This window comes from Hyaloscypha bicolor (genome assembly GCF_002865645.1).
Source record: "Hyaloscypha bicolor E unplaced genomic scaffold K444scaffold_56, whole genome shotgun sequence".
Lineage (NCBI taxonomy): Eukaryota > Fungi > Ascomycota > Leotiomycetes > Helotiales > Hyaloscyphaceae > Hyaloscypha > Hyaloscypha bicolor.
The window spans coordinates 1,447,877-1,460,077 of NW_020194558.1; the positions used below are offsets into that span (position 1 = coordinate 1,447,877).

Genomic DNA, 12,201 nt, shown 5'->3' on the forward strand with positions numbered 1-12,201 from the left:
ACTATTTATTATACTTGGTAAATTAAGTAATTATATATAGGTACTAGATTACTATACTAACTCTAAAAAGGAAGTTTTAGAGTATAATAGGTTACTAAAAGGGCAGCGAGTTAGGAAGTAATCCAAAGTAGTATTATAACTAAAACTTGAGAAAGCAAGTAAGTCTTGGGAGATACAAAGCCTTATAGGCTTATATACGGACTACAGGTATATATATGTACTTATTAGAATACTTGGGTATTCTATAATAACTAGTAAATATACTAGGGCTTTTATTTCTTTTCTAATTTTTAGATTTAGTATATAATATTATAGTCTAGTTCTTTTTTATATATATAAGTTCTTGACTAGTAATACTAGCCCAAGTAGGCCTAGCTTATATAGTAATAGGCTTAGTTTATATAGCTTTTATTAGGGTTTTTATTTGGGTTCTTATTTAGAATTTAATTTTTTTTTCTTTTAATATACTTTATTAGTTTAGAACTATATAGTATAGCTAGCTAAGCTAGCGCGAGTCTTAGTAGCTTATATATAGAACTACTTTCTAATATAGATATAATAAATAATTAGAAACGAATTCTAGAAACAAAAACTTAAGGAAATAAAGAAATAAATATAAATCGCAATTCTATTTCTAATTACTATTTTCCTTTATTATTTCCCTTCTCTTATTTCTACTTCTTCTATTTCCACGCTTCTCTTAATATACTATTTTCTTATATATATACTAGTTTCTTTTAAGAATACTAGTATATTTAATATTCCGATTTCTATATATAATAGTAATTATAAATTAAAAGTACTAGTATTTAAGCTATCTTTAAATTAACTAAATAGTCTAATTTCTTTCTTTTTATATAATATATAATATAAAAGAAGATATTTTAAATTCTTAGCCTTCTCGTATTTGTATTTATTATTAGATATTATATTTAGTTTATATAAATAGGATTTTAAATATTTGTATTCTAGCTTTAATTAGAAAAAGATACTAGAAGACTAAAAAGCTCTGGCTAGTTTATAATACCTATAATCGTATGTTAAGACTTGTACTAAATCCCCTATATCCCTGCGGGTTTAGTATATATTAGTAATATAGTCAAAAATTAGTAATACGGTTATTTTTTTAGAATACTAATTTTCGGAATTTTAGTAAAAATCAAAGAAAAATATTTTATAGTTTATATAAAGTTTATACTATAATTAATAATTGAAATTCTCTTACTTTCATATTACATATATATATAGTATAAAATACTGGAAATATTATATACTTTACCTTATTAGCAATCTCCCCAAAATGCTTTGATTCTAAGAAATTAATTAATTACATAACTACCATGTCTTAATTCGTATACCCAATAATTATTTCCTTCCCATTAGTAGCTAATCTAACTATATTACTAAAGCTATTATTATAAAATGAAGGGGGAAGGGGGGAGTAGCTTAATAAAACCAAGCTCTCTATCTAGTATTTATTATTATACGCAAATATATGTTGTCTGGTGGGTAGACGTGCTCTCTCCCAGAATCTTATTAGCTATCCCCGTACTCTCTTGAGGTTAATATTATGGCCTAAACAGATTAAAAAATCGATAAACTGCTTTAGGGCATTTTCCTGATTATGATACAGGGCCTTATTAAAGCCCCCTTTGGTATTTTGTGGTAATCGGCCAGCGAGCCGTGCTTTCCAGAGGCGTAATTTGACCCTGAATTAACGCATAATCGCAGATTTTTGATATGTGGGTTCCTGGCATAGAAATCGGAGGCCTGGGCTATCCTTTTCTCTTGTTCTGGGTCGAATTTGGCTATGGTATTAATATTTAATTAATTAAAATTAATATAATAGTAAAAAAAATGACCGTATTACTAATTTTTGACCGTATTACTAATACGCACTAAACCCGCAGGGATGTAGGGGATTTAGTACAAGTCTTAACGCACGATTATTAAGAAAATTACTAAGAAATTCAGGGTAATAAATAGAAAATGCTCTAGTATTTTATTACCTGAAATCGATTTTTAGAAATATAATAATTAAGTTTATTTATATTAAATTAAAGTATATTAAAAAAAATTAGATTATTACTTTATATTATAATTATAATTAAACTAAATATAGCTTTTACTATTTTAATACTTTTTTAGTTCTTAATAAACCCTGCTTTAGAATACTTTATAACTATAAATTAGATTCTTTAATACCTATTTAAAACCCGGTTTTTAGTAATTTAATATAATAGAAAATACAGAAAAATATAATTATAAATTATATCTAATACTTTATATATAAATAATCTAAATATATAATAATTAAGCTATAAATATATAATTTCTTTATTTAGAGATTTAATATTATAAGAAGCTACTTAATAGAATATTATAACTATTTCTTTAATTAAATTAGAAATATATAAAATTACTTATATAATAAAGAAAACTATAGCTTTTTAGAGGCTATTTAGAAATCTATAATTAGATCTTAGAAAGTTCTGAATTATATTTTATAATAATAAGTAAACTATTTAATTAATTATTAGAAAAAAATAAAAGAATTATTATAAAGCTCTATTATATTAATATTTAGAATATATAGCTATATTAAAAATATAATAAAAGCGTTTTTCAAGTTATATATCTTTAAATAAATAGTATATTTATAAATAAATTTACTAAAAATCTATTCTAATTTAAATTCGAGAACTTTAAAGCTTTATTAAATCTTTAGAATATTAGAATAAAAATAGAAATAATTAAATAATATAAAAAAAGGCTTTTATTTATATTTATATTTATAAAATCTATTAAAATAATAGAGCTTAAAAGCTAATAATAGAAGATCTAAAGGTACTTTATTATAATATTAATAAGCTTATATAAAAGGCCCTTTATTTAATTAAACTACTTCTTTTTCTTAGTTTAAATATTAGTAAAAGAGCTTTTATTACTATTCTCTTTATTAGATTTAGTAATTTTAAATATAATATAAATAGAATATTTAAAAGTAAATAAATACTTTAAAAAAATTAGAATTTATAAAAAGAATTAAAAAAAAGAAGCTTATAATATTTTTAGTAATTAGGAGTTTAATAAAAAAGAGCTATATAATAGAAATATAAGAAATCGGAATAATAATATAAAAATAACTAGAAATATATTTCTAATAATAAGAACCTTTATTAATAATATTATAATAAGAACTATTACTTTTACTTTTTGGAATAAAAGAGATTATATTAAGTTAAAGCAAGTTTTAGAATAATATAAAGAACTTATAATAACTTATATAAGAAATCTCTTTAAAACTAATATAAGTAAAATAAGAAATATAAGATTTTTATATAGCCTTTTTTATTTTTAATAAAGAAATACTAGAAATATTAGAAGATATAATAGAGATCTAAACCTTAATATTTTATTAAATATAAGCTTTATATTAATAGTTAAGAACTATATTTATAATAAACTTGTAATAGTAATTACTAAAAGAGTAGCGAGTCAGGAAGTAATTCAAAGTAATATTATAACTAAAACTTGAGAAGGCAAGTAAGTTATAAGAGGTATAAAGCCTTATAGGCTTGTATATAGACTATATATATATATGTACTTGCTAGGATACTTGGGTACTCTATAATACTGCCTCTCTCTTTTATGGCTCACTCTTTCCCGAGATATTCCCGGATCCTAATAAGAAAATAAAAAGGAAAAAATTTCTTCTCTCCCAAGTTCTTATAACTTCTATATAACTTCTTAGTAAAATAAAGCGAAAACTCCTATTCTTAACTTTCTATCTTTCCCGATTACTTAAGACTAGGAAACTTAATATTCTATTAAAAAATCTTTAAAACCCGTCTCCTATAAAAAACTTCTTGCCAGAGAATTAAAAAGGTTATAAGATTTCTTCTTCCCTATTTCTAGCTAATTAAAGCCAGAAGCGAGGTTCTATAAACCAGGATAAGTATTTCCGGGGCTTTCCGGGACTTGGCTTATAATTTGTCCAGGTTTAATAAGCTATTTTCTAACTTGCCTAGTATAAAGGCATTATTTATTTTGGCTTTATCTACTTCGGCTTCCTTATTATCTATCTAACTATTACCTAATAGGCTCTTAGTTCTAACCATATTAATATTAATAAATAATTATCTTGGTCTATCTATTATCTTCTTATTAATATTTATTATTACTCTCCTAAATATATTCTTCTCTTAATTATAAATCCGAAGATCTATTACTACTTATACTAGTTCTACTATTCCCGATTTATATATTCCGTTTAGTATATTCTTATCTAGGTCTAGTACTAGACTACTAGTAATTCGGAGGCTTATTAATAGTACAGATCCAAATATTTATTAGGTTATTTAGAAAGAATATATTAGTTTAAAAACTCCTTCTTTAGTAATATTATAATATATAATTTCTTAGTTTTATAGTCTTAGTTCTTGGACTATATACTAAGAATATAATCGGAATTATACTAACTATATTAAGACTTCTTTATTTATTTACTAGTATATGCTTATATTATATTTATTATAGTTTGCGAATATAGTAAATAAGTAGTTACTAAATACTTTACTACTTTCTAAGTAAATGTTTTTATCTCTATACTATTACTATTTTTAATATATGAATTCGGACTTTATATTTAATTATAAGAGAAATATCTTTAGATATACTATTTATTCTTTTCTTTATTCTAGAAAAGGCTTATAACCAAGCTCTTCCAGGGCTTTCCCGGTTTTTTCTATAATTTTCTACTTTACCTTATTATATATATTATAAATAAAGACTCTATATAGGATACCCGTATTAGTAGTAACTCTTCTCGGCTTTATTAGTCTTTCTACTAGGCCTATTATGGTATTCCAGTCGCTTGTAAAGATTTCTTATAGGAAGTTTTATTTATCTAGGTTTATATATTATTAGGCCAGATTAATAAGGTTATTATTTCCGTAGTATAAATATTTTATATCTTATTATATTAGTTATATAATATTCTTAAATATAAATTAATTATATATATTATTATATCTTTAGAATTATTATTATAAGTCTTTTCTATATTTAAAGGCTAGGTTAATATCTTATTATAGAATCTCGGTTATTAACTCTATTTATAGCTCTTATATTTTATCTTAGCTATTAATATCTATCTTATTATTAAATATATTATTCTAGTACTTAGCCCTAAAGAATTCCGAATTACTATCTAATACTTATTTCTTTTTCTTACCTTTATTTAACTTATGAGATTTATTTAGTAATAACTTATTAAGCTAGTATTAGATCTTCCTTGCCTCTTTTAATTCTCTCTAGCTTACTTATATTAGCTTCTTTATAATGTTAGTAATTCGGTATAGCTTCTAAAATATATATTATTATAGGTTAGCTTTCTTTATCTTCTTTCTTAATAATATTTTAGTTACTAGATAAGTAGTATTCTTTATTAGTATTACTAGTATAGATATTATTAGCTTTGGTTTAGTTCTCGGGCTTTTCTTTAACTTCGGGAGAATCTATAGAGCCTGGCCTTTTGCCTTTACTTTCTTTATTAGTATTAAGACTTCCCCGGTTTCTCCCGGGTTATTATTTAGGCTAGGCTCTAGTCTCTTTAGTAATATTAGTTCCTTTTCCTTCTTCTTACTCTTACTTTTATTATTATTTATCTCGTTCTTTATATCTTAGTATTTCGGATTATTCTTTTATAGCCATTTTCTAAATTATTTCTAATTAGTATAATATTTTTCTAGATACTAGCTATAGATTTATTAAATAGCCTCTGTATTTATTATTAGAGCTATTATATTCAGGCCTTTTTTTTCCCTGAATTTTTCTCTCTTTATAAGATATACTAGAAATCTGCGGTTATCTAGCTTATTAAAATCCGGACTTTATATAGTAATTCTTCTATTTACTTATTATAGGGCCTTAATACCTGCTTCCCTTATTACTTTATTTTCAAAATCTATATCCGGTTCTAGCTCTCTAAATATACTAGAAAAATAGACTATTATTATAAAGTTATTAGATTATATAAATAATTCGTTTTTTAAGATTACTTAATATAAGAATTACTATATTCTCTCTTATATATAAGGTAGCTTATTTCCTATTTAAGCTATTATTTCTTTCTAGGAGATTTCCCGGTTATTATTCTATTACTTTTATTATTCGGGTTTAGGAAATATTAAACTTATTAATAGTTCTTATTATAGTACTTTATAGTAAGTTATAGATTATAAAAATAAAGGTTTATATTATCTTTTCTTTTTTACTTGGCTTTAATCTATAATTAGTAAAAGTAAAGGTTTATATTATCTTCTCTTTATTACTTGACTTCTTATTTATATTTACTTACGAAATTTCGAGTTCTTAAAGTTTTAATTAATTCTTACTTTTAGTATTTTCGGGTCTTTTTTTAGGATAAATATTCTTATATTACTATAATTAGCTTTTAGTAAGAATAAATATTTTCGTCTTACTAAGACTTATTTATAGCTATAAGTATAAATATACTAATTCTTAATATTAGGCCTTAGCTTAAAAGAATATTTCTTATAAAATACTATTATTACTTTTTATATATACTTTAGATCTTTAGTTTTATACTAGCTATTATAATCTATTATCTAGCCCTTTTATTATACTAGGTAATATAGTTTCCTTTATTATATTTAATACTAGAAGTTTATAATAGCCTTAATTTCCTATTTCTTAACTTCTTTTCCTTAATTATTTAAAACAAGTTCTATTCCGGGTTCTTTTAAATTAGTATTCTTCTATAAATCCCAAGTAGATTCCCGGTATTTTATTAGGAGATTTATATAAAAGATATTATAGTATTTCTAATTTTCTAGTAATCTGAACTAGTATACTTAATAGCTAATTTTCTTATTTACCCTAAATAGTTTTACTTTCTTTAGTTCTAGCTTTTTATAGGATTAGTTTGAATTTATATTCTTTATATTAAGTATTACTAGTTTACTAACTTTAAACTTTATTCTCTTATATTTTATATTATAGTACTTTATTTATATATCTTATATATAGATTAATATCTCTTTTAGCTAATTATATATCTCTTATAGTTTTCTTATTAGGTTCTTTACTAATTCTAATTTATAGTTCTATAGTTTTACTAGCTAGAAAAGTTTTATTATTTTTTTATTTATTTTAAATAGAAATAGCTTTATTAGTAAAAATAGGCTATTTCCCTATATGAATTCTGCTAGGTCTAATAGGTCTATCTAGTTTTCCTAATTAAAGTCTATAAATATTCTTAAAAAATCCTCTAATACTATATTTATTCTTTTAGTTTAGCTATTTATTTATAAATAAAATACTATAAAGGTTTTTCTCTTTATTTCAAGAATTTTTATAAATATTTTCTAGAATACTAAGGTAAATAGCTTTACTTTATTTATTATAATATTATCTAATATCCTGTATTTCAAAAATATATAATAAAGAAATATATATATAAATTACTTTAAGTTTATCTTTTTTTAAACTAGAATAAAGTTTCCTTTCTTTATTAACTTATATATTATTACTAGGATTATATTATATATTACCTATTTTTCCTCTTTCTTATAAGAGAAGTTTACTAATCTCTTAAATAATAATAGGTCTATAATAAGATCTAGTATAATAGAGCTCTAGGGTCTTTCCGGAACTAGAAGTAATTCTAATTCACCTAGTATTAGTATTTTTAAGGGCTTATTCCTTTAATATACTAGGTATAAGCTAATAAAGTTATCTATATTAATATTTATACCTATCTAGAATAGTAGCCTCTTTATTACTAGGATTATCCTGTCTTTTCTAAAGTAGCCTATAATTAGGCTATTATAGAATTCCCTTAAAAGGCATTTTCTTAGTTTAGTATTCTCTAATACTTATAAATAAGTTCCCTTATAGATCTATAAGCTATTTTTAAGAGTAAAGTCCTCTTTTTTCGGGTCTATATATTTCTTCTATATATTTTAGATCTTAATTACTATATTATTAAATATTTATTTCTTCTTTTCGGTTTCTTCTAAGATTTCTTTTATAAGATTATATATTATATATATGTTTTTATAACTACTACTTTATACTTATATCTTTATAATTCTTCCTAGCTCCTATAGTATTTCTTCTCTCTCCTATTTCACTTATATATAGGCGTTTTAAACTATTATATATAGGAGGTCCGGGACCCTATCTAGCTTAATTAGGCTATTTATATCTTGCTTCCCTGAGCTTAGTAACGGCTTCTAAACTACTACTAGTTCTCTTATATAATTAGGCCTTCTTAATAGTATATTGGCCGGATTTTTTAATCCTACTCTATATATAATTTCGAAATTAATTATAAATAGAATTACTATCTAGTAGGCTTATTATCTTATAAGTATTCTCGTTATTATAAAATACCTCAAGTTATTATAATTCGAGATAATTATAATTTTCTCTTATATTTCTTTTAAGAAATACCTCTAGTATTTAATGCTTTCTACTATAGCTAGTAGTTCTTAATTAAAGATTAAGTAGTTAATCTCTACTAAAATAAATTTTCTCGAGTAAAATGCTATTAGATATAAGTAATAATTGTCCTATTTCTATAATATAATTCCTGCTAGTATAAAAATCGAAGTATTATATTTGAGCTATTATTTTAGTACTAGGTTGAAATATATAAGAATTAGGGTATTCTTAAATCTTTTCTTTAGGTTCTTAAAGGCTTCCGTTATTTCTTTTATTTATTTAAATTATTATTTCCCTTTAAGTAATACTATTATTTCTAATACTACTAAGCTATACTAGTAAATAAAACGTCTATAGAAATTACAGAAATCCAGGAATACTAGGGTTTTCCTAGCTATTTCCGGAACTAGCTAGTATTAGATTATCGTAACTCGGGTTTTATTTATTTTTATTTCTTTATATAAAATAATATATCCGAGAAATTTCACTTCTTTTATATTAAATTCATACTTCTCTAGCTTATAAAATAGGCTATACTTGTCTAGTTATTTCAGGATCTTATATATATATTTTATATAAAGTTACTTTTTCTTTAAGAAAATTAGAATATTATCCAGATATATAATTATAAAAATATTAATAAACTCCCTAAAATATTAATTAATATATACTTGAAATATTACAGGCCTATTACTTAGGTTAAACGGGAATACTAGATATTTAAATAAATTAAACCTTATTCTAAATACTATTATTTATTTATATTCTTCTTTAATTCTAATTAAATAGTATATATTCTATAGATTAAGCTTTATAAAAACTACTACTTAGCCAAGTTAGTTCAGGATTTCAGAGATTAGTAAAATTAGGTATCTATTAGAAATAGTACTACTATTTAGGCTATAATAGTCTATATATAGTCTATAGCTTCTATCTTTCTCCCTATAAATAAGAGAAATACTACTACTAGTAACTTAGATCTCTGAATTATTTCTAGTCTTAGTATTTTCTCTAGATATTTCTTTAGAATCCCTAGCTTCTCTTCTAATAGGTTATAGATTAGTTCTTATAGTAGCTTAAAGCCCGGCTTAAGAAATATCTTATAGTCAAGTTCTAGTTAGTAAAGTAAAAGCTCCTCTGTTTTGGTTTTATTAAAAACATATTTATATTTCTTATACTTTATAAGTAATTTCGTTTCTATTTAATATTTTCCCCGGAACTCTCTAGAAATATTCTTAATTAGGTTTAGAACCTCAAAGTATATTTATAGTTCTTTATTTACTAATAGTTTATCCTTAACCCCGACCTTATTATTCTCTTCTAATAAATAAAGTATATCTAGGGCTATTACTATTTAAGCTAATATTTCCGAGTTATACTTATTATTACTTCTTACTAGTTCTCTAGTATACTAGTTAATCTTCGGGTTATATTTCTTTAGCTATAGTAGCCCGAGTATAATATCTATTATTTTTAACTCTATTTCCCTAAATCTTATTAGTTTTAGTATATATATTTAGCTATAATTAATATTAATTTCGCAAGCTATAGTTAAAGAAGCTAGAGCTAAGACTCTGCCTTTTATATTCTTTATTACTAGGTAATATTAGCTCAAGTTACTATACTAGAGGATTTCTTGAAATTTGCTATTAATAAAATTTACTATAGCTACTAAATTAATAATTACTTTTACTTGTACCTCTTTACTACTTTGGCTTTTTACTTTTAGTTATACTATATAAAAGTCGGGATATGTTTCTATAAGATTAAGTAGGTTATCTTTCTATAAAATATCTCTTTATAATACGAGTACTTTAATATCTAGTAGTTATATATCCCTAGATAATTCCAGGTTTATAAGTTCCTAGTTACTTAATCTATTCGTTTCTCTTTCTTAGGTTATTATAAGTATACTATTCTTATTCTTTGTCCTATTATAATTATTTCCTAATAGTAATATAGTACTATTAATAGGAAGTATTACTATAGGAAATATATAATAAGGGCTAGAATTATTAGTAATCTAATACTAGTATAAGGCATATTTCGTTAGATTATTAGATAATAAGGGCTCTCTCTATATTTCCATTACCTTAGTTATTAGGGGGGCTTATCTTTTCCCCGGTATTTGTCTATAAAGTATCTATCTAGGCTATTAGTATTTAAAGTATAGCTTTTCTTTCTATATTTTCTTTCTCTAGTCTATAGAAATATCTGGAAACAAGGTCTCCTTATACTTACTATTCAAATTCGAGTTTCCTAAGGCTAGTCCTAAGGGATTCCGGGAAGCTTAAGGTATTATATTTAATCCAGACGCCAGTAGATCAAATTCTACTCTATAATCTCGGCGGGGTTATACTTGTCCCGGTAAAGGGCCTAGTATTACATTATTAACTAGGAAAAGTCTGGCTATTATATATAGGAACTTCTTTGTAGTAAAGGCTACTTATTTAAGTCTAGTATATATTTAGGGAATTATTCTATTTAAGCTAATAAATATTCTCTTAAGAATTAGCTTTATAAGCTTTAATTAGTAGTTTGACTATATGGCCCTCTTCTTATAGCCCTATAATATATCTTATATCTTGAGTTCAAAATAGTTTATAAAGTCTTAGACTAATTAGTTTTTAAATATCTTATATCTTTATATTCTTAGATCGGCTTTAATTATAGTATTTCTTAGTCTATATTCCTTAAATAACCATGTCTTGAATTAGACCTAGTTATTAAATTTCGCTATGTCTTGAGATAATCTATTAAGTCTAGCTATTATTACTCTTAATTTAATTAATTATATAAGGTAATCTCGTACTATAAGAGCTTGGATTACCGGATTAGTAACGTGCTTAGCTACTAAGTAATTCTCTACTTCTATAATCTATAGGCAAATATTATTCTTAGGTAAGATAAAGATAAACGGTGCCTTGGCCCGGGGATAATCCCGGGTTATAATAGGGTAATAGCTATAATTAGTAGCTAGTATTCTGGGGTCAGGTCTAATTACGGTATTAAAGAATATTAGGGGGCCTCGGATACTTAATAGTAATTATCTAATTATCTGGCTTCTAGGATATTAGGTTTAGGCTAGCAGGCCTCCGCTTATAAAAGGAAATATACTATTAGGATATCCGCCTTTTATCTATCTCTATTCTATTACTAGAATTCTTCTTTCTAACTCCCGATTTATTTCCCGAGTTATTATAAGTTCCTTTTCCTTTTCTATAATTAATCTCTATAATATTATTAATTACGGGAAGGAGCGAGAGAAGTAAGAAATATAGTAAACCTTAATACTTGGTCTGGGAGATCCAGAGGGGATATTTGCCATATTATCTCGGACTTGATTCATACTATCTATATTGCTCATTATTCCGGGTTATACTATTTGACTTTCTAGTATATTTTCTTCGAATTCTTTTGCTACTTTTTTAATCCGCTATAGACTTTCTAGCTTGCGGGTCCTCTGAGGATTTGCCTCCTGACCCTTTAACTACTAATGTTATAGAGCTAGTATAATTGCTCCGAAGTTCATGTAACTCTTCTTTGACTACTCGATTTCTCCGGGAAGCATTCCGGGGGAATGGGATAAATCTGGTAATTTCCTGTAATACGTTACTATCTATTATACTTGGCGAATTAAGTAATTATATACAGGTACTAAATTACCGTACTGACTCCAAAAGGGAAGTTTCAGAGTATAATAGTAGTTACTAAAAGGGCAGCGAGTCA

General features: G+C 24.3%; 1 protein-coding gene across 1 annotated transcript; it reads right to left on the bottom strand.

Moving 5' to 3' along the window:
• Positions 1 to 8,813: 8,813 nt before the first annotated feature.
• K444DRAFT_471846 (uncharacterized protein) lies at positions 8,814 to 9,017 on the bottom strand (the record flags this gene model as incomplete). Its single annotated transcript, XM_024872888.1, has 2 exons — positions 8,814 to 8,882; positions 8,904 to 9,017. Coding segments are annotated over 2 exons (183 nt in total), but the record flags the coding sequence as incomplete, so codon positions are not given.
• Between the last annotated feature and the right edge of the window lie 3,184 nt (positions 9,018 to 12,201).